The sequence below is a fragment of the Gadus chalcogrammus genome, chromosome 16 (assembly GCF_026213295.1).
Source record: "Gadus chalcogrammus isolate NIFS_2021 chromosome 16, NIFS_Gcha_1.0, whole genome shotgun sequence".
NCBI lineage: Eukaryota > Metazoa > Chordata > Actinopteri > Gadiformes > Gadidae > Gadus > Gadus chalcogrammus.
The window spans coordinates 25,712,073-25,738,870 of NC_079427.1; the positions used below are offsets into that span (position 1 = coordinate 25,712,073).

At 45.2% G+C, this 26,798-nt stretch overlaps 5 protein-coding genes across 11 annotated transcripts in view; 4 read left to right on the top strand and 1 right to left on the bottom strand.

Moving 5' to 3' along the window:
- The first annotated feature begins 447 nt into the window (after positions 1-447).
- LOC130405682 (membrane frizzled-related protein-like) lies at positions 448-7,484 on the top strand. The gene is made up of 13 exons (XM_056610854.1): positions 448-538; positions 976-1,084; positions 1,184-1,315; positions 1,719-1,892; positions 2,518-2,737; positions 3,693-3,823; positions 4,076-4,201; positions 4,515-4,591; positions 4,723-4,871; positions 5,190-5,320; positions 5,536-5,670; positions 6,187-6,314; positions 6,443-7,484. Exons 1-13 carry the CDS (start codon positions 485-487, stop codon positions 6,665-6,667), a joined length of 1,791 nt encoding a protein of 596 aa, XP_056466829.1. The 5' UTR covers positions 448-484; the 3' UTR covers positions 6,668-7,484.
- On the bottom strand, positions 6,591-12,866 carry LOC130406205 (uncharacterized). Of its 2 annotated transcripts, none has more exons than XM_056611657.1 (5): positions 12,750-12,866; positions 9,308-10,168; positions 8,818-8,950; positions 8,144-8,221; positions 6,591-8,054 (listed from the first exon to the last, which is right to left on the bottom strand). In XM_056611657.1, exons 2-5 carry the CDS (start codon positions 10,165-10,167, stop codon positions 7,869-7,871), a joined length of 1,257 nt encoding a protein of 418 aa, XP_056467632.1. In that variant the 5' UTR covers position 10,168; positions 12,750-12,866; the 3' UTR covers positions 6,591-7,868. The 2 variants fall into 2 exon arrangements, with proteins under 2 accessions (XP_056467632.1, XP_056467631.1); XM_056611656.1 differs by lacking the exon at positions 12,750-12,866 and adding an exon at positions 12,224-12,720.
- LOC130406204 (tripartite motif-containing protein 16-like protein) lies at positions 12,179-18,169 on the top strand. 6 transcript variants are annotated; one of them, XM_056611654.1, is made up of 10 exons: positions 12,179-12,262; positions 13,566-14,121; positions 14,421-14,516; positions 14,685-14,918; positions 15,563-15,722; positions 15,996-16,091; positions 16,465-16,506; positions 16,626-16,691; positions 17,136-17,338; positions 17,638-18,163. In XM_056611654.1, the coding sequence occupies exons 2-10, from the start codon at positions 13,597-13,599 to the stop codon at positions 17,971-17,973; spliced, it is 1,758 nt and encodes a 585-aa protein (XP_056467629.1). In that variant the 5' UTR covers positions 12,179-12,262; positions 13,566-13,596; the 3' UTR covers positions 17,974-18,163. The 6 variants fall into 6 exon arrangements, with proteins under 6 accessions (XP_056467629.1, XP_056467625.1, XP_056467626.1 ...); XM_056611650.1 differs by having other exon boundaries at positions 12,192-12,262; positions 13,528-14,121; XM_056611651.1 differs by lacking the exon at positions 12,179-12,262 and adding an exon at positions 12,755-12,872 and having other exon boundaries at positions 13,528-14,121.
- Positions 18,170-18,976: 807 nt separating this feature from the next.
- Positions 18,977-20,567, top strand: cbln20 (cerebellin 20). The gene is made up of 4 exons (XM_056612411.1): positions 18,977-19,034; positions 19,263-19,385; positions 19,508-19,648; positions 19,840-20,567. The coding sequence occupies exons 1-4, from the start codon at positions 19,028-19,030 to the stop codon at positions 20,265-20,267; spliced, it is 699 nt and encodes a 232-aa protein (XP_056468386.1). The 5' UTR covers positions 18,977-19,027; the 3' UTR covers positions 20,268-20,567.
- A 3,465-nt stretch (positions 20,568-24,032) lies between these two features.
- Positions 24,033-26,798, top strand: part of LOC130405310 (cerebellin-1-like) — a 3,039-nt gene continuing 273 nt past the window's right edge. The window contains exons 1-6 of the mRNA XM_056610363.1: positions 24,033-24,113; positions 24,451-24,556; positions 24,846-25,025; positions 25,348-25,479; positions 26,055-26,146; positions 26,604-26,684. Coding sequence (XP_056466338.1) covers positions 24,457-24,556; positions 24,846-25,025; positions 25,348-25,479; positions 26,055-26,146; positions 26,604-26,684 — 585 coding nt within the window. The 5' untranslated portion in view covers positions 24,033-24,113; positions 24,451-24,456. The remainder of the gene's footprint in view (positions 24,114-24,450; positions 24,557-24,845; positions 25,026-25,347; positions 25,480-26,054; positions 26,147-26,603; positions 26,685-26,798) is intronic.

Genomic DNA, 26,798 nt, shown 5'->3' on the forward strand with positions numbered 1-26,798 from the left:
CCCCCGAACCCCCTCCATAATACCCCCATAGTTTCTTCTCTGTGCTCAGTGGCCTCAGCTGACTTGGCTTTGCGGAGCACGATGGAATGTAATACTGGTGGCTTCACCTCCAGACGTAGCACCAGCCCATCAGGCTTCGCTCACCAACCTCTGAGAGTAAAAAAAACACAGAGACATAAATGTGGGTGCTTTGAGGATTTTTTCTAACCTTTTTCTTAAAATATCTTGTTGTGAAGCTTAGATTCCAATAGTTTTTCCAGTTTTTCAGTTCAGAGCAGATTTTAATGGAGCCTGACAAAACCTTGAGTGCTACGATCATAGAAGCGAGGCAGTGAGATTTTGGACAAAAATGTGACAATTCCAGAATCAATTGTGGCGACTTTAACAGCATCAGCTCACGGACCGATGCCGGGCTACATGCTGATGTGCTCGGTCCTGCCATCTGTGTAGCCCATGGGAACTTGGAAGAGGACTCTAAAGTAACATGTCGGATCTCAGCCAAGTAGCCGTGTACTCTGACTCCAGGGACATCTACAAGGTGCGTGAGTACGATTGTAGTGGATGTCCTGATGTCCACGGAGAAGCTGCTTCACTGGGCTGAGTCATAGAACTAGGCTCCATGGTCTTTGGGAATGATACTCTACATGTTCCTCCAAATAAATCCTTTTGAATATATTTTAATACACAATTTATGTCATTTTAGTCATTGGTGAATCCTACCATGTATGCAGGAATTGTATTTTATGTATTTGTATTGGTTTGTGGATGTATCTTTTATTGTTCTTTTTTTGGAAATGTAAACAGGACTCCCTTGTTAAAGAGCTTCTAATCTCTATCAGACTTTCTGTTAAAATATGGTAAAATAAATAATATTGCAAAATTGTTCTTAAGAGTCTAGAATGTCTGTTGAATGCAAGATTTGTAATTGTTTATTTGAAGGACATTAACAAAAGGTTTATTTTGTTTTTACCTCAGAATGTGTTCTGCAACCCTGCGTTTGAGCTGGAGGGAGAGCAGGAGAACATTGTGGAGGGGTATAGGACCAGCTCATCCACCCCTGAACCCATCAAACCCCCTGCCTCCTGTGAGTCCGCCATTGAAACCTCCGAGCTAATTTCAAATGTGTTCTGCTTACAGTGAGGGTAAAGCAGCACCTGTATTCATGCATGTTTTGGCGGGCCAGGCCGGGGCCTGTTGGGTGCCTGTGTAATGCGTCTCAGGAGTCCGGCCGGCAGCTGGGGGGCCCTCCTGGTCTGTGCAGCGGTGTTGTTCCTGGTGGCGGCCATGGGCCTAGCACTGGCTCTCATTCTCACCCGTGAGTTCCCTGCAACACATAGTCTGACTATTATTGTTGTAGCCCTCATCCCCAGATGGCCGTGTCCATTATTTCCTTAACATGTATTTGCTAAATCTGTGCTATTTTAAAGCGCTGACACGAAATATCCCACATCTAAAGAAATGTGGAAAACCCCATGTTCCCTTTTGCACGCTCTCTCTCTCTCTCTCTCTCTCTCTCTCTCTCTCTCTCTCTCTCTCTCTCTCTCTCCCTCTCTCTCTCTCTCTCTCTCTCTCTCTCTCTCTCTCTCTCTCTCTCTCTCTCTCTCTCTCTCTCTCTCTCTCTCTCTCTCTCTCTCTCTCTCTCTTTCTCTCTCTCTCTCTCTCTCTCTCTCTCTCTCTCTCTCTCTCTCTCTCTCTCTCTCTCTCTCTCTCTGCCCTAGAGATGAACAGGCCGGCTGTGGAGGGACCGGTGTCGTCCACCAGTCCCCTGGACCTGCTGAGTGGAGCTGAGGTGTCCCACACCCTGCCCAACCTGACTTGCAACAGTAGTCATAGCGACGGCACCACAACTGCCACGCCACCCTCTTCGACCACGCAGCCCGCGCTCCAAACACGTAAGGCTTCCCCCAGTCAGAGGCCGAGCACTGCTCCTCTGATGGGGACGCCGACCGTAGGCGGGGGAACCGAGACTGAGGGGAACGTACATTACAGAGTCGATACAGTCGAAAATAGCCCGAATATTGAAACAATCAGCCCAATATGGGCTGATTGTTCCACTATTCTGGCTATTTCTGAATGCCTTATGTGGTTTATCTTTTATCCAAAAAGGTATAATGCTAGATTCGTATCAAACACAGCGTTAAAGGTCCCGTGACATGACACCAGGTGTGGTGTAATTAGCAGTTACCACACCTGGTGTCATGTCATGGGACCTTTAATTGCTGTTTTGGATCGTTTTAAATTAGAGCCAGGGGACATGATAGCCAGCCAGCCAGACAGCCAGTGAGGAGGTTTAATTCATGCGCTAGCTGTTGCGGTCACTCACCGCTGTTGTGGTGAGTGACCTACCACTGATAAGGTCTATCAGTGACCTTATTAGTGACTTATTAGCCCTGTTTTGGTGTCTTGTTCCTCAGTGTTATCTTCAACACGCCTTTCTCTCCCCCTCTCTCATTGCGACATTGCTCTCACGACTTCCTCAGCCCTTCTCCTTACCGCTGTTTTCTGTACCGCTTTCAGGATGCGGGGGAGTGCTTTCTGACACAGAAGGGAGTTTCAGTTCTCCTAACCACCCGGGCTCGTACCCGCCCGACGTGCTGTGTGTGTGGGTGATCCGGGTGCCCCCCCCGCACGTGGTGCAGGTCCACGTGTCCTCGCTGAGCGTGGAGGGGCCCTCCCCCTGCCTGTTTGACTGGCTGGAGGTGCAGGAGCGGGGGGACCAGGCCGATGTGATCACCAGGTAGTTGGAGGGAGAGCCTGGAGAGCTCCAACCTAGAAGAGACAGACGGAGGACCTTCTGAAATGTGCCTGAAATGAAGGAGACTAGTTGGGAATTAGTTTGAACTGATTTTCTCAACTATGAGAGGATCTGTTGGATGGTGGTCCATTATGACTTAATGGCTAATTAAAGATACAATGGGAACTAAAATTAACATCAATCTATGGGGAAAGAGCTTTCTCAATATTATTTTGTGAACAGAATGACAATCCGTTTTTAATTTGAAATCATTCAAATTGAAAACAGCCTTCAGAACCTCACAATTCTCACTGGTCGGTAAACTGAAATTAATGTTGAGTGCGAGGTGGGTCGATCATTAGCAATACAAACTCCATCAAACTGCATAGACGTAAGGTATTTGATGTTTCATTAAATGATCGATAGGGGGCAGCAGAGGCCTATTACACTGAGACAACCCGCTGCCCAGCCCATCCTGTTAGGATGTCCCATTGAACTTGCTGTCAGACAGCTGCTGTCCTGTCTGATGGCATCAAATATTTTGTAACAAATACATTTATGCAAAGATGTTTAAATAAGGCTTTTTTGCAGATTTTGCAAAATGTGAATCTGGTGATTTCACCACAATCAGCGCTGGACCATAGCTGTTGTTTATGACCAATACGAAAGAAAAAAAACGGAAGATAGTTTTTTTTCATTCGATAGAGATGAATTTAGAGTCATCATCTATATCTGTTAGTTAATCACAGATGTATCCGTATAAATAGGCATAAGGAATAAGTTGTTGCAGTCAAAATCTCTATAGTTTTCACGTTACAAAAATGTTCACAGAAAGATCTGTGTTCCATTGTTGACAATTGGAAGGGGTCTTTATTAGTTTTAACATTTCTACCCTCTCCCCGTCCTCTCCTCTTGTCCTCTCCTTCCCCTGTCCTCCCTTCTCTCTCCCCCGCTGTAGGCTCTGTGGTAACGTGGCTCCCCCAACGTTCAACACCAACAAAAGCTCAGTCTGGGTGACCTTCCACTCAGACAGCATCATAGCAGGCAGTGGCTTCACCGTACAGTACAGAGCCATACTCCCTGGGCACCGTATGTGTGTGTGTGTGTGTGTGTGTGTGTGTGTGTGTGTGTGTGTGTGTGTGTGTGTGTGTACATGCTTAAGTGTGTGTGTGCGTGCATGTCTTTGTGTGTGTTTGTCTGTGCGTGCACACATTTCAATTTAGTTTTGCAAGATTTCTAAAATATTTAACATAACATATTTAACATGTTATTAATTTCTAAAATAAAAACATAAGTGTGTGTGTGCGTGTGTGTGTGTGCGGGTGTCCACATCCTTCTCAGAGAGCTGCTCCAGAGAAGAGTTCATGTGTGACGGCGGCCGCTGTCTGCTCTCAATGTCGTTGTGTGACGGACTGCCCCACTGCCGCGACCAAACTGACGAGGCCAACTGCAGCCATAAGCACAAGGGTGAGGGCGGCTGTAGGTCTCGAACCCAGGAATGTATTTGTTTGATACAAGATATATAAAGCTGTTTTTGAGGTTGCCCAAACAGCAAGTATGGATTATCGGTTACTGTTAATAGGTCTTCAGGATGCTCTCTTGTCAAGATGTTTTTCTAGAATTTTGCTTCAAATTTGCTCTGTTATCTGCAGTTGTAGCGTAGCATAAACAAGGTGGCAATATCTGTTGGTAGCTGAGCTGGGAAGAAATCTCTTGATTCGATTGGATCTGTAGTCCATGTTGAACGATAATCAAGGGGCATGTGCTCTTTGTTGAACAGAGTGTGGGGGGCAGAAGACGGACCCTCATGGATCCATCGCCAGCCCAAACCACCCCAGGCTTTACCCCCACCAACAGGTATCCTCCACTGCTCTCTCAGCCTGCTTCAAGTCGTCTCAAGCTCCATGGCTCATATACTGTAGCTGTGTCACCATGCTCACGTGCTGCCGCTAACACACACATGCACATGTTCTCTGTCTCTTGGTCAGTTGTGCACTTGGCGTATATCTGCGGAGCAGGGTCATGTGATCAGGCTGAGCTTCAGGAACTTCAGCCTGGAGACCCAGGATGTGTGCGAGTTTGATTATGTCGAGGTCCACGACAGTGCAGCCGCTGGAGCGGGTCGGGTCCTGGGCAGGTGTGTGTGTGTCCGTGTGTGAGAGTGTGCGTGTGTGTATGCATGGGTATATGTGTGTGCATGTGCGCGTTTGTGTTTGTGTATGTGCATCTGTGTACGCGTGTGTGTGAGTGTGTGTGATTTGGTCCTCCCTCAGTCCCAATGTTCCCAGGGCTGTGGTTTATACAACAAAAGTCCTGTTTTCAGTCCACGTGTAAAAAGAACTGTTAATCTTCTTATCTGCTCTAGTCTTATGTAACTAAGGTTTGGTTCTAATCTATCCTATTTGGTTCGTTTTCTCAAGCTCTTTTGTTGGTTTTGCCAACCACCGCACCTCAGGTTCTGTGGAACCAGCCTCCCCCCTCAACTGACCTCCTCGGGGCCCGAGATGACCGTGGTGTTCGTGGCAGACGAAGGGGTGGCCGACAGCGGCTTCAACGCCACATATCAGGCCGTGTCCCTGGCAGACAGTCAGTTGGTCCTCACTGGGGCCTGGTCTCTGTTCATCTCCCCCCACCACTTCGTCCCACTTTGTCTCTCCTCCTTCAGTTCCTCTTCAGATCGTCCCTCCATTGCTACCACACATTTCCACCTCCTCCTTGTCCCCGAGCCTTCATCTGGCCCTTCTTTTCCCTCTCATGTCGTTCAAATTCCCTCACGGTGTGTTCCGTTTTCCTCCAATCAGCGACGTGCGGCCCCCAGCAGCTGGCCTGCAGCTCCGGGGAGTGTCTGCACCGGGACCTGCTGTGTGACGGCTGGAGCGACTGCCCCGACGGAGCCGACGAGCACGGCTGTGGCAACTCCACCTTTCCCTCCTTCAGTGAGTCTGTCCTCATCCACCGCCCATCTCTTTGGTCCTGCGTGTGTGTGCGTGTGGTGTGCGTGTGTTAAACAACCTGGCTCTGTGTTGATATAACAGCCATCTTTTAAAGTATTTATTTGTAAATCAGAGATAAACATGAGATGTGAAAGTTAATGTGTCAGGGTCTATGAAGGAATTTGAATGAATTATGGGGTGTGTGTATAAAACACGAACCAACCAAATTTCACTAATCACAGAATGAAAGAAACTCCAAGGACACAGCGGACATAGTAATGTGCTCACCAACCTAAGACCTAAACTTAACCATCTCTAACCTGAACATTATTAGTGTTAAGATTGACACTGTGTTTGACAGCTCTTTGTAAAGGGTCTATGACCTGCCAGGGAGAAAGCTTTCAAACCCCCTGGTCAGCATCAGGTGCATACGGCGCATATACCCAATCATGCCAACAACCGAAACAAGAAGGTGTGTGTGTGTGTGTGTGTGTGATACTGGTTCACCTGCCCTGCCAGCGTCGTCGTGTGAACTCATCGAGGTGGAGATGTGCCAGGGCCTCAGCTACAACCTCACCTCCTTCCCCAACATCTGGCTGTCCATCTCTGACCAGAGGCAGGCGGCCACGCTGCTGCGACAGTACCGGGTTAGCCCCACGTAACCCTATCTTACTACACTAGCTCAGGAGGTAGAGTGGGTTGACTTCAGCAAAATCCCCTCTATGTAAATGTCTCTCCTTCTCGTTCTCCTCCGTGCCCCCTCCCCTCCCGGAAGGTGCTAATGGAGCTGGCGTGCTACAAGCCCCTAAGGCGGCTGGTGTGCGGCCTGTTCCTGCCACAGTGCAGCCCCCAGGGCGGCGTGCTCCAGCCCTGCCGCTCCGTCTGCTCAGGGGCCGAGAAGCAGTGCGGCCCGGCCCTGGATCTCATCCCCCTCAGCTGGCCCTTCAACTGCCTCCTGCTGCCCGACTCCCAGGACCCAATGGAGTGTTCCACTCCGTGACGAAGGGAGGGAAAATAAGCCGTACAACGACGAGGTTCCTCAAAGAACAACAGATTGATTTCCCCTGGGATTACCATGATTTTCTCTGGCTCGTTCGGAGATCCTGGGAACCCGCAGTCAACACTGTTTCTTAGGACCTCGGTATTGCTAAGAAAAAGAGGCAAACAAACCATATTTTGTTCACTGGATAGAGGACATGCAAGGTTAATATGTTGGCCAGATGACAGCCGATTGCTCAAATGTATGTGTAATATATTTTGAGGAGGACCGGTTTTACCTTTGGTTTCATCTTTGATTTGACATGATTCTGACTGACTGTGCTGAATGAGTTTTCTGAAATTATGTTTATTTGTAAGCTACGATTTTTATTGAAATGGTTAGCCGTTAAAAAATGAAAGATTACTGCTACCTTTTAATACAGACAACTGCTTTTCCCACATAGCTTTATTTAATCGACTACTCAACAGTATGCCTAATATGTCATTGTCAGTGATTGACTGTCAAGTCCAGTACACAGGGTAATTCTTCTGCAGGGAAGTGAATCTTAATCACCCAGTTGATTTGCATTGGAAAGACCTTTTAATAGGGTCCTGCCTAAAACAACATGGAGGAGCTGTTCAATGTGCCATCCATATCAATGGCACTGAAGAGGTAATCTCTGAGTACTTCATAATCACAATGTACATGCTACAAACAGTGGCTGAAAACCAATGACTAATCTTTTGACATTCATGAATGCCATCAATAAAGGGTTATATGATCTTAAAGGAAAATAAATAATAGCTCTGTCGATTTATGTATATTGCTGAGAATTATCTTCCTGAGTGTACTGAAATGTATTTATTTTAAATATAAAGGATATAGTTAAATGTTAAGAATATATAGAACAATTATAAATATATGAAACCAAATGCAACGGAACATTTTCACTGCATTGTTGTTCAATTGTCAATGCAACAAACAGCTGCTCCATTAATGCATCGTTTCACTATGTCCTCAAACCAGTAGGCCAGGCTCCTCTCACTCCCCCAACGAGTGCCATTGACCCCTGGCTAGGCGAGCGCAAACTCACATAAACAGGCCGATCGATATCCTTTGCAGTCAAATCAACAACTTGCCGTGAAGATCATTCAATAAATGCCCCTTGGATTTCACATCATGATTCCAAAGTGTTCACATTGTCAGGATGCGAGTCAGGTTGCTAGGGCGACGCGATGATTGCCAGGGCATGGTCGAGAGCGACGGCGGTCAGGCCCCACACGCGGTGCTTGCCGTTGTTGAACACGGGCAGCGTGTAAGCGTACTTGTCGCCGCTCCGGAAGTGTGTGTATCTGCGGTTCGAAGGGTCGACCACGTGGGAGAAGGACAAGGTGAAGATCTCCTCTACCTGCGGATCAATACAAATTTTTTGAGATCTGCTCACGAGATTATTTTGAAACAGTAGTTTGAATGACAACTGGAACCACGTGAGTTTACCTCTTCTGGGTTCGGTTTAAAGGACAGGTCTTCAATGGGGCCCAGGTTAGCCAGCACTGGAGCAACCATCATGCCTGACTTTAGACAGAACCAGAGAGATACAAGGTCAAGTTAAAGTATTTTAATGACTGATGCAAACAACAACAGAGTTACACCGACCATGGGTATTCTTATGACAAGATGCCGGCAATTACCGACACGGCATACAGTTCTAGAAAGATTAAAAAAAAACTTGAATATTAATGTATCTAAAAATAAGTATACTAGAAAAAAAGTATATCTAAAAGTATATCACAGGTTTAGTCATAATACAACATATCAAATAAACTAATTACAATTGTATACAAAATATAATTTTGAGATAGAAATATTTTTAAAAATGGTTATACGCTATGAAGTTATGAAGTAGAATATCAATTATAGAATTATTTTGGTTAATCATGTTATGTGTTAAGAAGGTTTCCAACCAGATCATGAAAAATATTAGAAGATTGGCTTTGAAAACCGGCAGGCAGGCTGTTTCAGCTCATGACGATATTTATACTGAATTTTTGCATTGATTTACTATTTTACCATCAATGTTACTAGGCCAGGCGCCATTCCAACATGTACCTGTTTGTGATAACCTCTGAGGCGTATGGAAGTCTGACCACCAGGTAGCCTTATTTACTTACTGTTTCCCTGAGTGGCTTCAGAAGGCCCCACACCTTCTCTGTTGCCACGGTAACGCCAAGCTCCTCCCGGGCCTCTCTCAGGGCCGTGTCCACCACGTCTTTGTCTGATGGATCGTTCTTGCCACCTGCAAAGCTACACAACCAACGGGCATGACAGGGTGAGGCTGCTTGAACAGACATACACACAAACAAACAGTGATCTAACTTCACACAGACTACCAAAATCTATCAATGGTATGGGAGATAAAAAAATAAATTAATCAATGGATATAAATCTAAATAGATAGATGCCTCTATTCATCTTTATATAGGTTTTTCTATATAGATTGTCCGATAATTGCCCAGGGGTCCAATGCATTGTCGTTCATGGTGCTGATACGGCCATTACACGGTACCGCCTAATGGTACGTTTTGAATCTCGTATCGTGATTTATTTTCATTTGTCAAAACACATTGCCTGAGGCAAATTACTCACAGGCAAGGCACCTACCTGACATCTCCCTTATTTCTTTTCAGCTTGCTGGAGCGTAGAGTGAAGAGGAAGGCCGGCTCGCCTTGCACGGAGCACAGGGTCACCAGGATGGATGCCCATCTCCCCTGGCTCTTTCCGTGGGCCTGAGCCAGCCCTCGCCCTGCCTCGTATAGCTTCAGGTTGCGGCCCAGGCTGCCACGGCATCTCTGCTCGTTCTCCGGGGACAGGCAGTGGCCCAGGGCGGCGGCCTGACGGGGGCAGGCCTGGTGAAGGCCTCTGCTCTGGTTCCACAGGGCGGGGCGACAGAGAGCCGCAACAGCTGGTCTTTGTGCTGCGGAGCCTATCATTTGAGGCGGAAATATGCCACCCTGGTTATGACCGGGGGTGATACATACCGGTGGTTGGCTAATGCTCTGCAGCCTGTCCTGTAGTGGAAGAGGCTTCATGTGGTTTGCCGGGTCACCATTTGTACTGGGACATTTGGATGTTTGTGTTGGATAGTTGAACGCGGAGCCCTGCCCGCGCTCCGGCCTTATTGGATGCTGTGCGAGCGGAGAAGGCTGGGGATGGACGGACAGAGCAGCTCTGATTTTGAGATTTTGGTGTGAAGCAGCCTTCAGAAGATAATGTCTACAGCCGTAGCTTGGTGGTGCAGGAGCTGAAACAGAGGGGGATGTCGCCTTGGAGAATGAGACATCTCCTGCTGTTACTGCTATTTTTTTCTGTGAGGAGTTGAGAGTCTTGAAGCCTGTAGATGCACACCACTTGCTGCACATGTTCCCAGGCGGAGCCATTGGAGAAGCACTGTATAAGGAGTCTCTCACGCCAACCAGCAAGCCCCTCATATGGCAGGACCCCATCTGAGGACCTTTCAACATTCTGAAACGTAACAAAACATATTATGGAGTATTAAATACTGTAACACTTGATACATTTGAGTTTCTTACTTTTTTACTTTTTGAAGAAGATCGATTTTGTGGAATGAAACTTTCACACCGTTCACTAATATTCCTATTGATAGTATTGACTTTAAAAAGCCTACATTTTGAATCAATAGAGTATCATGGCGCACAGTGTGCAGGTTCTGAAATTTCATGACCAAGCTCAGATTAAAATTCAACATGTTTGATTCACTAGACTGAAAAAGCAGGTTTCTCCATACACTGTATATAACATGTCTTCACCAGACTCTTTAAAACAGGTCCTAAACAGACTGTATAAAACATGTCCTTACCAGACTGAATAAAACATGCCCTCACCAGACTGTATAAAACATGTTCTCACATACGCCCAATCCCAATGTCCGGACTCACGGACTTTGATGTGCGTACTCGCGAAATTATTAAGGCTTTAGGGCTGTCCCAATGTCGAATTCCAAAGGGCATGAGGGTTTGAGTCCACACTTATCTAGCCCTTTCCGTGGCCCAATCCCAAAGTGAGCCCTGAGGACTAAGGACTCACAGACTTTATTGATCTCAGGTGCTAAGTAAGCGAGTGTGTAAGGCCACATGGGCTGAGATAGGTATATGGGATTGGGACAGCACTTAACGAGAGCACATGTTACCTTGGCAACGTTTAATGACAAAGATGTTGATGACGCTTGCCGGTTTGGGAATTCTCATTTTTAGCTTTTTTGTTATTTTGTAAATGCAATTAAAACAATCGGCTACACAGCAATTAATTAATCAGAAAATATAATTTTTACTTTTTTTCGGGGGTAATTCGCTTAGGTGAAGCCTGCACTGAAAGGGCTCGATAAGTGTGGACTCAAACCCTCACGCCCTTTGGAATTTGACTTTGAGACAGCCATAAACCCTAATTTCGCGAGAACGCGCAATAAAGTCTGTGAGTCCGGAGATTGGAATTGGGCCCGTTAGCCTGCAGCATGGTCTGCCCCACCAGTGCAGACTTCACCTAAGCGAATTACCCACAGTTCAAGCATTTTGACGTTTACCGCGGAGACCATAGGCCAGGGAAATCCGGAAATTAGGAAGGTAAACAACAGACGAGGCTACTGTCAATGTGCGACCAGATGGGAATTGGGTGGGCATTTTTTAGACTGATCATTTGGATCAGCTCAACAACAAGAGCTCTTCATATTACTAACTATACCTTTTATAATTCAGCCAAATGTAGCCCGTTTTGAATTATGATTAGTATAGTATGTGTAGGCCAATAATCACCTAATTCAATACATCCTTTATACTGAAGTATTCAAAAGTATAAATATATTTTCTAATATCAATAAATTGCTTTGGCCGATTGTTTTCATTGCAATTACAAAAAAAAAAGAGAATTCCCAAACCCAAAGTGTCAGCAGCATCTTTGTCCTTAAACGTTGCCAAGGTAACATGTGCTCTCGTGAAAAGCTGTCCCAGTCCAATATATACCTATCTGAGCCCATGTGGCCTCACGCACTCACTCACTTAGCACCTAAGATCAATTAAGTCCGTGAGTCCTTAGTCCTCAGGGCTCACTTGGAGATTGGGCCATTGACTGTATAAAACAGGTTTCCACCCTAAACTGTATAAAACATGTCCTCCCCATAGACTGTATTACAGTCTATGGGGAGGACATGTTTTATACAGTCTAGGGTGGAAACCTGTTTTATACAGTGTATAAAACAGGTGTCCACCCTAGACTGTATAAAACAGGTTTCCACCCTAGACTGTATAAATAAGTTCCCAGTAGGATCGTCACCTGCTGGTGGGGGGAAACCTGTTTTATACAGTGTATAAAACAGGTGTCCACCCTAGACTGTATAAAACATGTCCTCCCCATAGACTGTAATACAGTCTATGGGGAGGACATGTTTTATACAGTTTAGGGTGGAAACCTGTTTTATACAGTGTATAAAACAGGTGTCCACCCTAGACTGTATAAAACAGGTTTCCACCCTAGACTGTATAAATAAGTTCCCAGTAGGATCGTCACCTGCTGGTGGGGCGAGAGATGTTGTTACCAAGTGGCCTGGTGAGTAGCGGAGCTAGTATGTTCAGCCTTCAGGATCACAACGTTACAAGTGTTGAAGTAGTCAGTTAACATTAGCTTCTTTACACTTGGAAACAGTCATGTAAACAAGCAGGACACTCGGAGCACGTCAATAAATCCAACATAGCATGTGGACATATTGGCTTGCTAACAGGTCAGTGAGCAAGGTTAGCCTCATTGGCTGTGCAACAGTGACTCAGAATAAAATAAATGTATAAACAAACGTTTCTTTGTGAAACTGTCCACTTTGCAGCTATTCTACCAGCTAGTTAACGCTAACCAGTGTGCAGGTTAACATCTAGCTGTCCCACAGGCTACTGAAGTAACACTATGTAGTAGCAGGACACTATTAGCACACAATAAATGATATGTGGTATTCCTAAACTAGCAGCCAACATAGTATATTTATGCATCCCGAATACCGAAAGACGGTTGACGTCATAAAAAATGAATAATAAGTCAGGCTCACCTTGAACTGTGTGATCGCACAACACGGAGAGTTTGCGCGCACGCAGGAGTGAGCTGCCGCGTTCAAGACAACTCGGGAGTTTGATCTCCGAAATTCCGACTTCCAACGTCATTGCCTTACGCAGTAAGTTAACTCGGGGGGGCAAAACATATGGATGCCCGTTGGTAGTTTGGCACATTATAGCTCATTGCTGGATGAAAAAAAAAAATATATATATATATATATTTGGCAGCAACTTATGCTTATTTTGGAAACATAGGAAGAGAGAGATCATGTTTTTCGTGTTCCGAGTCTACTTGAACGCAAGGTCCATTTCCAGCCTTTAGCGGCCTCATATTGATTGATAACTTCCTTTTTGTCTTTGGAGATGAGAAACAAGTCTGGCTTCTTCAGATTCCTTCTCATTTTCATGAGTGATGATTATGATTCCGTGTTGTTATTTTTTAATACAATCAAACGACAAGTAGAGTAGTATATATTGTGTATCTTCTTTATCTGTCCATATATCACCCGACTGTAATGAATCGTGTGTTAACGAAGACGGTCGATACACCTTGACCTCACCAGTCTTGATTGGTGAAATTTTTGGAATACTCATGGAAGCTCCTTGTTCCACTTGTTTTTCCAGCCCCACCCAGTTCTTACATGTGCCTTAACCTTAGCAGGTGATGCATGTGAAGTGGTGTTTCAGCTAGTCTCTCTCTCTCTCTCTCTCTCTCTCTCTCTCTCTCTCTCTCTCTCTCTGTGTCTTTTTCTGTGTGTGTGTGTGTGTGTGTAGTCTATGCCTGTGACTAGACTATTCTTACCCACATTCAGGAGGTCTTACTCTGAAAGCACTGACTTCACCATGGCCTCTGCCTGGGCTGAAGAGGAAACCTTTGTCTGCTCAGTCTGCCTGGAGACCATGAAGGACCCTGCCACCCTACCATGTGGCCACTCGTACTGCCTGCGTTGCATTCAAGGTCACTGGGACCGGGAGAAGAACAAAAGCTGCTGCAGCTGCCCTCAGTGCAGACAGGTCTTTAACCCGCGACCCTCGCTGTCCCGCAGCACCTTGCTGGTGGAGGCTATGGAGAAGCTCAGAGTCAGCTTCAAGCAGAGGAACCCCCTTCCTCCACCACTGCCGTCAATCCACAACTACCTGGAGACTGTCCGACCAGGTACAGGAGCTCCAGGGGTGGCCCCGGGGAGACAGGAGGGGCTTTATCCTCAGCTTCCCTTTCCGTTGGCTCCCACAATCTGTCCTCGGCACCAACGGCCTCTGGACCTGTACTGTCGAGAGGACGAGGAGTACGTCTGTGAGGAGTGTGCTCAGTGTGGACATGTGGGTCATTGTGTACTCGCACCGGAGGCAGAGAGGAGAGCGAAGCAGGTACACCCTATGACAAGGCAGATGTCATGCTGTATGGCGTGGTTGGCATTGTCTTTTAACTTGTTTTCTGCATATAATAGTGTAAGTAGCCCAAAATAAACTAAACATTCCTTAGTTAGAGAGGCCTTGTTTGGCCTGGTGAAGGTGAGTATGAAACACCTGTCGAAAAGTGGCAAATGAAGCTTGTATGTTTGATATCATTTGTTTTTGTGATCAGTCTTTGTTTTGCGACGGATATTTTGTATTTTCTTTTTGATATTTACTTGAATTAACTTTGGTATCTGTGTGTGTTTCTACAGAAGGAGCTAGTTCAGATGCAGGCTGCTGTTCAAATTGGATTACAGGATACTAAGGAAGACTTGAAGGAGATGTCACTGGCTGCACTGCAACACAAAGTAAGCTAGTTTTGGTTTGGTTTCTGCACGACCACCGGTCAGCTAATAACCTCCAAAGCATCTACATTTCTTCATCACTTCCTTGTATCCTTCTGGGATTTCCATGGTTTCACCTTTTATCGTTAACCCTTCCCCCTTCTTGTTGGTCTCTCTAACTTATGTTTACAGGCCTCTGTCCAGGCTCTGCAGAAAGAGAGTGCACATCTAATTTTGGAGCTGAGAAAGGGCTTGGAGCTGATGGGGACCCAGGTGGATGAGCTCCTGGTTTCCCATGAGGCCTCCCTGGGCAGCCGGGCTGAGGGCCACATCCACAGGCTGGAGCAGCAAGCGGCACAGCTTTACTGGAGAAGTCAGGAGATCGACAAACTGGTGGACATGCAGGACAACGTTGGCTTTTTAAAGGTCTGGCAAGAGCATATCGCTGAGCAATCAAACAGCGTACTCTGAGGCCATGCATCAACGTCACCCCTTCGATGTCTATAGGATATCAATATGTTTGTATATCTTGTGCTTACACTTACATTTAGGGCATTTGGCAGATGCTTTTATCCAAAGCGACTCACAATAACTACATTTGTCAGGAGAAGGTGAAACAACAATATATCGCTGTGTATATATCGCTGTCGGTACAGTAAGGACGTTCATAGAACCAAGGGAAAAGCACTAACAATTGCTTGGTTAACCCATTCCCTTTACACAACAAGGATCGTTAGGATAACATGCTGCATAACTAAGTACTGAAACTAAGTACCACATACAATAATTACATACATCAAGTGCAAAGACGTACAACATAAAATAAGTAGAAGGGGTGGGAGGAGGTGGCTATGCAGAGTCTAGGTGAACTCTGAACAGGTGAGTCTTGAGTCTTTTGTGGAAGCTGGTGAGCAATTCTGCGGTCCTGACATTGGCAGGGAGAACGTTCCACCACTGCGGTGCCAAAACATAGAGGAGCTGTGCCTAATCTTGTCATTACTACATCGTGTACAGCAATGCAATGTGTGCACATGAATTAATTATGTGTTTTGTTTTTCTTTATTTTACAGAGCTTTCATCAAATTGAGCCCTTGGTGGAAGCCGAGAGGAAAGAGTGTGCCCTGGCCCAGCAACATGAGGCCCTAGATGGAATCCACGCTGCCTTGTCAGAACTTCAGAACTCTGTACAGGACCTTTCCAAGGAAAGCCTGGCTAAGATCTTTAGACTGGGTCAGTACCTCTGTACCACGGTTCTGTTCTTTGTTTTCCTTTGGGGGGGGGTTGTTTATATATTTATATATATATATATATATATATATATATATATATATACATATATGTGTGTGTGTGTGTGTGTATATATACACACACACACACACACACACACACATGTGTATATATATACATATATATATACATATATATATAAGCAAAAACAGGAATGTTGGAAGGTCATTGGGTGGTATCGTGGAGAGGATTGTAACACATTCTTCTCATCGTTAGTGAATGATACCACTCCTGCACAATTGGCTGATGGGGAAATGGACACGGAAGGCGAAGCCACTCATGACATGAGCGAAGCTGCCCAAGTAAACTCGGGTAATTCAGCATTAAACCATCATTAAAATGTATATTGTGAAGGTGTTAAACAGTAGTAAAGATAAATCCAAGTATCTCACTGATATTCCCATGGTCATTTGCATTCAGAAAAGACAAGTAAGCTGCATGCAAGAGGTTTGATAAAAAAGAAAGGAGGCCTAGTGACAATTGACTGTTTTCCTTCTAACGTCTGGAAAGACATCTTTTGATCTTCTCCCTCACTCCCCCACTTTGGGTGTCCAGTGTGGGTAAATTAATGACCTTCTCTTAGTATATGAACAGAGTTGCTTTATTCTATGGTTACTCTACGATACACTTTAATTTCTCAATCTCCCACCCCCACCTCTGTCTTCATGGCTATCGTCGTATGAAGCATCAGCTCCGGCCATTACACCCCTGCCCCATCTGCCTCAAGGTACACAACCATGCATTTCAAGCAACAGTTGACAAATACAGACCCAGTACACATTGCGTATTTGGCCCTGGGAAATATAAACAGAATTTATTTTTGTTATTATTTTTTTACGTTTCTAGAATCTCTTATGGCAACAGCAGAAAACACAGACCTAAAGCCCAAGACCAGAGAAGATATGCTGAAATGTGAGTCTAGACTGTGACCCTTTTTACTTGGGTATTTTTAATCAGTATTTGTACATACAATTCAAAATTGACCGAACTGTTGCCGTATACAGACATGTATTTATACTAAATACAACCCATGCATGGAATGCAATGCTTTTTGTAGGCTGCAAAGAAGTAATAAAATTACAATTATGCAGGCAATAAATTGCTAGTTTAAATGTACACAAAGCATAACATTAGAATATAGATCTCCCAGTTCATCTCAGACACAGTCTCCCTATTTAATCCTATGTGACTGTGAACAGCTGACTCAACGGCACCCCCGTACTTCAGGGCTTGTTTTTGCCAAATTGTCCTCTCTCTGTCTCTTTCTTTCTTCCTTTCTTTCTTTCTTACATCTTTTTTTTTTATCTGTCTCTGGTTTTCTTCCTCTCTCTCATTCTCTCCAACCCGCCCTCCTAGACCGCTGCGAGCCGACCATGGACCCCAACACGGCCTTTCGCCACATCCTGCTGTCGGAGGGCGGGTGCAAGGCCACACTGCGCCTGGAGAACCAGAACCCCGCGGTCAACCCCGAGCGCTTCCAGTTCTGGAGACAGGTGTTCTGCAGGGAGCCGCTGTCTGGGAGCCCCTTCTACTGGGAGGTGGAATGGACCGGTCTGAAGGTAGGAGGGGGAGGATGGACTGTATAATGGAGAAAGGGAGCGAGTGCTGTGCTTCAATGATGTTCAGTCTTGTGTTTGTTTCTTTTAACGAACCCGTGCTTGAATCATCATCAGAAACCGACAGGCCTTGTTTCGTTCCACCTCATCCTTCTCAACACATCTCTTATAAAATATCACTTGATATGTAAATTGTCTGCTCGGGTACCAACAGCTCTTGAGAGAATTAGCCTTTCATGCAGTCACTTGTCGTGAGTCTGTCTGTCTCTGATGCTTAAGTCCCGTGTCGTGGCTTTCTTCAGATAACTATCGGTGTGGCCTACAAGGAGATGGAGCGAAAGACCTCTGACGACCAGAGCCGGCTGGGCCACAACGCCTCCTCATGGAGCCTGTACTGGTCCGGGACGGACTTCTCCTTCTGGTGCGGTGGCCAGGAGACCCGGCTGGGTTCCCGAAAGGCCCGACGGATCGGTGTCTACCTGGATCAGAGCTCTGGCGTCCTGGCCTTCTACCGCATCGCCAACAGCCACGCCCACCTCATTCACTTGCACCAGACCCAGTTCAACGGACCGCTTTACCCAGGGTTCAGGTTCGGTTCGGGGTCCGGGGCCTCGGTGCAGCTGTGCCAACTGGAATGAGACTGAGAAGATGGGGCCCTCCTATAGAGGATCCAAACCCTCTCTGGCCAAAACTGGTTTTGTGTAATTACTGCAAATGTTCTTTCTTCTTCTATTCAACATTTGAGTCATCAAGACAAATTATGATTCAAATACCACTGTTACTTAGATATCTACATACCTATAAATAAAGGAATTGGCAGATTTGCAATACGTGTTTTCTTTGTTGTGTAGTGAAATTTGTTTTCGAATTCAACATTTATTTTACTGGCATTGTATTGAAGTATATGCTTCAAGTTTATTAGATGATCGCATTGTTCTTGTATTCAATAAGAGAGTTCATCTCACTAAAGAAAGAGAGGAAATGTTACACTTTGTTGACCTGGTTGCTTTCTTCCATTGCCTTCACAGCGTTAAGTACTGGATTATAGTGTGACTGTGTTGGAAAATACACACCAAATTCGGGGCAGGGATATATGACCCTCCCCGCAATATTATCTGTCTATTCTCTCCCTGCTCATGGATAACATCTGCTCCAAAAAGTTACAATGTGACGGGTCATTGGTGATGAATGGCTTATTGAAAGTATCTTAAGTAAAATATAATTTCCCAAATCTCCTACATATATTACACTTGCAAAATTATGGATACACAATAAGGTAAATTGACAAATTGACCGGTAATGCAGAGGCAGGCATGTTAGTGTATTTTTAAGATGATGGGAAGAAGATAAACCATGCACACACTAATCCACTCCCTACTAAGAGGACAATACCTGGCCTACATCTAAAAGAGAAGAGAAGTGTTTGTTTGGGTGTGTGTGTGCGCGCACACATATCTGTAGAGGTGTCCATAAACTCACTCTAAAGAAAAATCAAAGGCAACAGGAAATCCCAAGATACTAACTATAGAGAGAGAGGTGTGTTGTGAAAGGAAGGGGAAAAGAGAAAGAAAAGGGGCGGAAGGAGCCCATTGAGTGGTGTATATAGCGCCCTTCACTCTGCTCTCTCCATCAGTTCATCTGCTCCCACCGCCGTGACTCATCTCTGGGCAACCATCGAAGACCACCTTCAACATGAAAGGTAGGCTTCTGTGAAGGACAAACACTTTACTGATAGAGACAGTAAGAGAACGAGACACGGTCGTAGAACTGGTCAAAGCAGAGGCCATGATCCTATTTGTAAAAAAGAATCCTAGGTAAATAGGCCGAAGAGTGTCTTGACGGTCACACCGGTGAACCACGATGTCCCTGACATAGAATTGATTAGAATCTATAATCTTGTGTAACTCTACTTATCTCCTTCTTCTAGCAATTGCGTTCCTCGCTTTACTGGTATGCTATGCCTCCAGCGTACAGTCAAATATAGGTAACTACTCTTGGGAAGGACCGGACTCAGGATCCAGAGTCCAACCTCCAAGCCCAGAAGAGAACGGTAAAGCAACAGGAAAACAAATAAATCAAACTACGTCTGCATTGGAATAACAGAGATATGGTGGCATGTCCTCAGCTGGTTCCATGTGTGCGTGAGACGTATGTGTTGTTTGTTGTGTGCAGAGTGCCTCCCAGACACTGCTTCCTGCGGCTGCTGTCTCATGAAGCAGACGATGCACAGGATGGAGGAGTTCTTCAACATGAGCCTCGGTGAATTACAGCACAGCCTGACTGAGACCAGGAGTGTGCTGAACAACATGAGAGGTGAGTTTCTGTGTTTGTGTGTGTGTGTGTGTGTGTGTGTGTGTGTGTGTGTGTGTGTGTGTGTGTGTGTGTGTGTGTGTGTGTGGGTGTGTGTGAGTGTGAGTGTGTGTGAGTGTGTGTGCAATACTTGGATTTTGTCTCTTCCTCTGTTAATAATTCAATGAAATCAAGCTCCTCCTTCCCTACTTCAGCCAGCCGCAGTGCCTTCTCCGTGGCTCTCACCGACCGTCGCTGGTGTCTGGGGCCCTTCCTCAGCGACCAAGTCATCATCTACCGGCACGTCTTCCTCAACCTGGGTGGAAACTACAACATTTTCAACGGCATCTTCGTTGCTCCCCGCTCCGGTGTGTACCTTCTCTCCCTGACAGTGTACAGCGACTCTGGCTCCGCCGGATCCCACCTGGCGGCCTGCGCCACCATGATGGTGAACGACCAGCCGGCCGCCATCCTCAGAGATCTCAACAGCCAGGACCAGGAGGACAGCAGCACCAGCGTGCAGGCGCTGATGCTGTCCGCCGGAGACACGGTGAAAGTGGTCCTGCCCAAAGGCTGCTTCCTGTGTGACAGCGGCAATCACTACAACACCTTCACCGGAGTCCTGTTGTACTCCACCGACTAAGACCGAGCGAGCCTTCTCGGAACATTCCACGACTGCAACGCTTCCTACCGGGCTCTCTCTCTTCTCGTCTTGAGCGTTTCTCCATCTTGCCGTGTGTGTGCCTTCAACCCCCCTGACTTCCTTCCTCCTAGTGCTGGTGTGTTTTGTTTTATTTGATTTTAGCGTAGGTTCGATACAGATTGGGCTGGGGTACTAGATGGGGTTGTGTGTAGGCCTGCTCTATGGTGAAGATACATTACATGTGTAGGCGACCTCTGCATCTGTGTCAATTCAGAATGAATAAATCAAGATTTTGTTCTTAAACCGTGTTTGACGTTGTCTTTTACTTTGTGAGATTCATAAGGGATAAGGTGCAATAGCCGTGAATTATCAACCTTGAAAATACACATCATACACATGAGTAGCAAGTTTAAATAGGCCAAAAAAAGAAAAAAAAAAACAGTGGGAGAACCGCCGCTTGAACTCAACGCATTGGTACTGTTGACACAATGTCAGGTGATGCTCCTGCTGAACCCAGAACCAAGTGCTTCCCCAATATGGAATCAAAAACACCATATTCAGAGGGCCGCTCCTGTGTGGTTCGGTAATTTGGATAAATAAGACAATATACAATATAATATTAACACATTATTACAAATATGACGTTACCACAATGATACAGTCATCAAAGAAATGTCCAGCATTTAACCATGGTTGGCCATGGACACATGAGAGTCCGCTCTGGCCCTCTGGAGGACTCGGATTGGACAACCCGGTATCACGCGATTTCGTGCTCATGCGCACAAACACACGAAATCGCGTGATACCGGGTTGGGATTGGAAGGTTAGGTTGAAGACGGGCAACACTTAAGGCAGCTCATATGACAGCAAAGGAGATGGAAACCACTTCCCAATGGGAAATAATACATAGTTATCTTTATATTGAGTTAATCAAATGATCCTTATATGATGTTAAAAGTCTCTATCTAAAGTTTTGAGAAGTTTTGTCTGTTACGACTTGACTGTGCCTGTTTCTGTATGAGACAAATTTCAATTTCAAAATGCTCCCAGCTTTCTGCGTTGTATATTTTCAAACCAGCTTGGTCCATGGTTGGTTTAGGGTATCGCAGAAGGGCCTTCAGCACCAAGAGCAATAGAAGTGGTCCCATTGATGTTTTTAATTAAAAACATCACATCAAGGCATAGTTACAAGAATTTTTCTAAGTAAAATAAAGTTTATTTACCGCTGTCGTGTCACTTTCACTTAGTTATTTTATTCTGTTGTTTTCAAGAAATCAAATCGGTTTTACAATAGTGCCTCCCACTAGTAAATAGACGTAGACCTACGCCCAGCGGGACTGTTTTGCAAACAAATAAAGTGACAGCTGAATGAAAAAGCTGAGTGCCAAGCATTGCTAAAATGCAGAAATGTAAAATGAATTGAACTGAAGAATCTGAAAGGTGTGTGTGTGTGTGTGTGTGTGTGTGTGTGTGTGTGTGTGTGTGTGTGTGTGTGTGTGTGTGTGTGTGTGTGTGTGTGTGTGTGTGTGTGTGTGTGTGTGTGTGTGTGTGTGTGTGTGTGATTAAAAGTAGCCCAATAGAGCGAGAAAATTGCCCAATCTGGCAACACTGCCTGAACGTCCTCCAAAAGTAATCCAATCCAGCGGGAGAAATCACCCAACCTGGCAACACTGCTGAACATCCTCACGCTCCAGCGTCAACTTAAAGGAAAATTTCACCAGTGGAAACATGAATAAGTATTGAAATTTGGTACTATTTGTAGTCGAACAATAAAATACATTTTTAATGCATGCAGCACTCACCTAACGACAACCAGTTTGACTACCAGTACAACTACCAGTATAGCTAAAGCCAGTATAGGTATACTATAAAAACGTAATGTTTAACTTCAAACTACCAGTAAAGCTACAGCCAGTATAGGAATACTATTCCAACTTCATGTTTAACTACCAGAACGACGACCAGTCTGGCTCCCAGACAGTACATTGGTGGTGACCTCCCCATGTTGAAGCGGGTTCCCTGCAGGTGCTCTGGTTTCCTCCCACACCAGAAGACATCAATGTGAGGTTATTCTTCCGCCGGTGCCCTTGACCTAGGAGGTACACCTGGAGATGGTCCCTGTGCGCTGCACTGTGGCTGCCAACTGCTACTAGTGATGGGATAAATGCAGAAATCCCAATGACAAATAAGGAATCTTCTTCTAACACCACCATTCAGGTGGTGGCCGGCCAGCCCCTGGTATAAACACTCGATGCGGTTGTCTAGGCCAGGGGTTTCAACTTTTTTTTCCCAAGGACCGGTCTATTCATATATGGCATATTCATATATGACTACCGGTCGTCAATTTAAATGCCTTAATTTTAAAATGCATAATTTTTAATCAAAGGATGCAGCTGTTTTTGAAGATGATTTATTTGTCATATCAGCAATTTAGTTGCTGATATGTATCAGGCTCCCCTCAACAATGCAATACATAAAATAATACAATTTATAAGAGAACCACAAGTTAAGTCAACTGAGACTTCAACACATGAGACATAGTGCATCTACAGTGCTTAATTTACAGTGGGTTAGTCGCATATTATGAACTAGGGTGCAACAAAGGCTAATTGTATGAATTGAATAAACCAATAATACACAAAATGTGTAAAAAAAACACTCTATAGATTCTGTGTTGGAGGAATTAACATGACTCATTTAGCATAAGTTATAAAATATGATTTTTTTTCTTGCCTTTCCTGGACCGGGGGTTGGGAATCCCTGATCTAGGCACACCCCAACTGGGCGGCGGGCACACGATCAGAGTGAGTTTCTGTGTTGCTTGGGGTTAGGGTTAGGGTTAGGGTTAAGGCCACTTGCTGGGTTTTCCTAAACCCAGCAAGTGGCCTTGCTGGGTTTAGGAATTGAGTGCCTTTCCGTGGGAACGCTGCCCGTGCAGCAATAAATCTCCATTCCCCAACCAGCAACCCATTTACAGCTTTTAATGCTGCAAACAAACACACACAGGATTGGCATTGTGTGGGACGAGCTAAGGCTCACAGTCAAATGTCTAGTTCACACGTAACAACAATTTGCATCAAACAAAAGCTCCAAGCGATGCCCCCCGTCAGCAGCGACCCATCCTCCCCTTGCCGCCCCTACCCTGCCTCCTGCCTTGTCTTTAATCAACCATCTTGGTTGTTCCACTTTAGCTTGGGAACCAGGTGATGTTGTGTACCAATATACCAATGCGGGCCTTCTCTGATGAACTGATAGCAGTTACCCACCGGTTCATCAGCTGCTTTCGCCCCATGACAAACGCCATGAGGTCATTGTCCAACGCCATGAGAGCATTGTGCTCCACTGAAATGATGGCAATCAGATACCCAGCGACCCACTAAAATCTGCTGATGAGGGAAAAAGGCTTTTCAACAGGTGTTCTTGTTTTGTCACATTAAAGGAAACGTTATATGTTCACAGGGTGTTGCCTCCCCATTGTGAAAGGGGCTTTGGTATCAGTTTTTCCCTGGCACTGAAGACCTGTGTTTTCACAATAGTGTGGTTGTGTGTGTATCTGTGTGTGTGTGCGTGTGTGTGTGTGTGTGTGTGTGTGTGTGTGTGTGTGTGTGTGTGTGTGTGTGTGTGTGTGTGTGTGTGTGTGTGTGTGTGTGTGTTTGTTAGTTAGTGAATGTGTGTTGGTAGATACAGTCGTTCCCCTCCATCAGGTCATGTGACATACATCAATAAGTGGTCAAAGCAAGCCCTGCATACTTCATACCTGCCGGACTCTTGCTAACAGCAGACCTCTCACACTCTCACAGGTGTTAGCATCCCTTTATATCGAGGACACCGAGCCAAACCTGTACAGTAAGTCGATGAATTACCGTTCTTAAATAAATAATTGTTCCTTTCCTTTAAACAGACATGTACCGAAGAGGATTGGGGCCACATTTAACATTTAAAAGTTCAAAGTCAGAATTCTGACTTTATTCTCAGAAATCAAAAAAGAAAATCACGTGGCCCTAATCCTCTTCCATAGATATACGTTAATATTTGTGTCATTAAAACCATGCATGCAAGGTCAAGTATGTTAGAATGGTTGTGAAGATACTTTCTAAGCAAGTGTCGCTCAGTTAAAGAACTCAGATATTTGAAAAGATATAACCCTGAAAATCAGAATTAATCCCCCGCTGCATGATTTCAGTTGAAGATGGTTGCATTGTCGCTTATGAGCGTGTGGGGGTTGCTGTGCCTCTGCACCACTGTCCATGGCATGGGCAGCAATATCGACCTATTGGCACAAACAGCAAGTAAGGAAACAATTTATCACTTTCATCAACAACAACAACAACAACAACAAAATCTCATTCAATGTCAACATTTGTCATCCAAAATTGATAATGGACAGCAGGAAACAAATGGTCTGTCAATGTAAATTGTTTTCACTGGACCACATAATGAGATCCCATCACTGGCCGTCTATACAAATCACTGCCTGAAAGCACTCATTTTTTACTTCCAAACCATTTCAGGGGATCATTTTGTTTTTCTTAAGTGGCCATCCTCAACCTCACCCCATCACCAACCCTCTGTTCACAGTCAACCTCCCGAGCACCCTGAGCTGTGGTGTGAACTGGGGGTGCGATTGTGCATTCAGGCAGAAGGACTGCTGTTGTGGGGCCAAGCAGTTCACGGCCCTGGAAGACAGCGTCTACACCAGGCTGGTGGCATTGAGGATGGAGCTCCACGACGTTGAAATGCAAACAGAGGCCCTCACAAGTAAAACCTGCAGGGGGGGGGTTATTGCAATATTCATGGCAATTCAATTAAAACGGACCAAGTCCAATCAATCCATCACCCACTCAATTGTAAACTGTTGTTGCTGAGAAGACTGCACTGCAATTGTCATGTCCCTGTTTCACATATTTAAAATTAGAATTAAATGGTCAATCTAAATCGGCAGAATTTTCCAATTTGGCACGTTGATGTGGTCAAGATGTCAAATAGCGTGCGCGCATTGTATGTTGATGCATGCGATGCATTGGACAGATATTTATATATCATGACTTTTTCTCTCTTTATTTCCACGATTCTCTCTTAGAAAACACCCACATCGCCTTTTCAGCCAGCATGGCTGCAAGATCCGGTTCTTTTGGTCCTTTCACCACAAATGTTCCCATTCCCTACACCTTAATTGCTACTAACGATGGAAACGGATATAACCCTGCTCTGGGTAAGACACAAAGCTGTACGCGCGTGTGCGCGCACACACACACACACACACACACACACACACACACACACACACACACACACACACACACACACACACACACACACACACACACACACACACACACACACACACACACACACACACACACACACACAATATTTCGTCATTGCCGTAAAGCCATAGACGTAGACACAGACGTTTTGCCCAGTGTAAAGTGGTCACGTGTTCACGGGTCACAGCTCAGGCTCACCGCCGACTCACGAATGATGTCAATTATTTGAGTCTAAGCTTCTTTTTGATGACATTTTTCAAGCTAACATAACATAACACAAGTTATGAATGGTTTCTTCTCCACATAGTGGACAACACCATATACGGTTTTATGAGTTTTTAGATAAGTTAGTTACTACAAACATGGCCTCTTTGCCAATTCCGCCCCAGCCGAGACAGACCAAACCTGTAAACCACACGATGAACATTTACCCCTCACAGCCATACCGAGCACGAAACGACGTTACCACAGAGGAACTAGTTATTCTTCACTAACCCTTCCCCTGGTTCCCTCTCACCAGGCATCTTCACCGCGCCTCGTGCGGGGGTATACTCCTTCGCCTACACTGTGTACTCCAGCGTCGGTACCACGGGGGCGCGCCTCTACCATAATGTAGGCCCGCAACACACCGTCACTTACCTTACAATTGGCACGCTTTCCTTTCAGCTTTTCAATGTTTCTTTTTAATTATTTTTTGCTTTTACTCTTTTACTTTTCCCCCGTTTTTTTTGTTGTGCCAACATGATTGACCTGAGTAAATGACATGTAGAGACGAGTTAAGCTTTTGACAGGTGTCTTGTGGAAGTGAGGCCTATAGTAATGCACACACAAGTAGCCTGCCTACTCCAGAATCAGAATCAGAATTACTTTTATTACATCTTATTTTACATAAGAGTACAATTATTGGGCTAGGTTCCTCAACAGCCACATAGCAGCAACAATACTATATAAAGTAAATAAAGATAATTACAAATAAGTAATAAAGATGTAAAAATAGGCAGATCGCAATAATAATAAATTAGAATAAAGTAATAAGAGATACCAAGACCGCCTGGGATCCTGTATGCAGATCCAACTGATGTTGAACGGAGAGGTCGTGGCGTCCACGTGGGAGGACAACCGCGAGGACACGGAGGACAGCGGGTCCCAGGTAGCCTACGACAGCGGTGTTGAATTCACGTCACGTTGTTTCCAAAGGGTTACAATAAAGTCAATAGCGCATCGCACTTGGGTTATCGGGTGTGGGCAGTATTAGATTAACAAT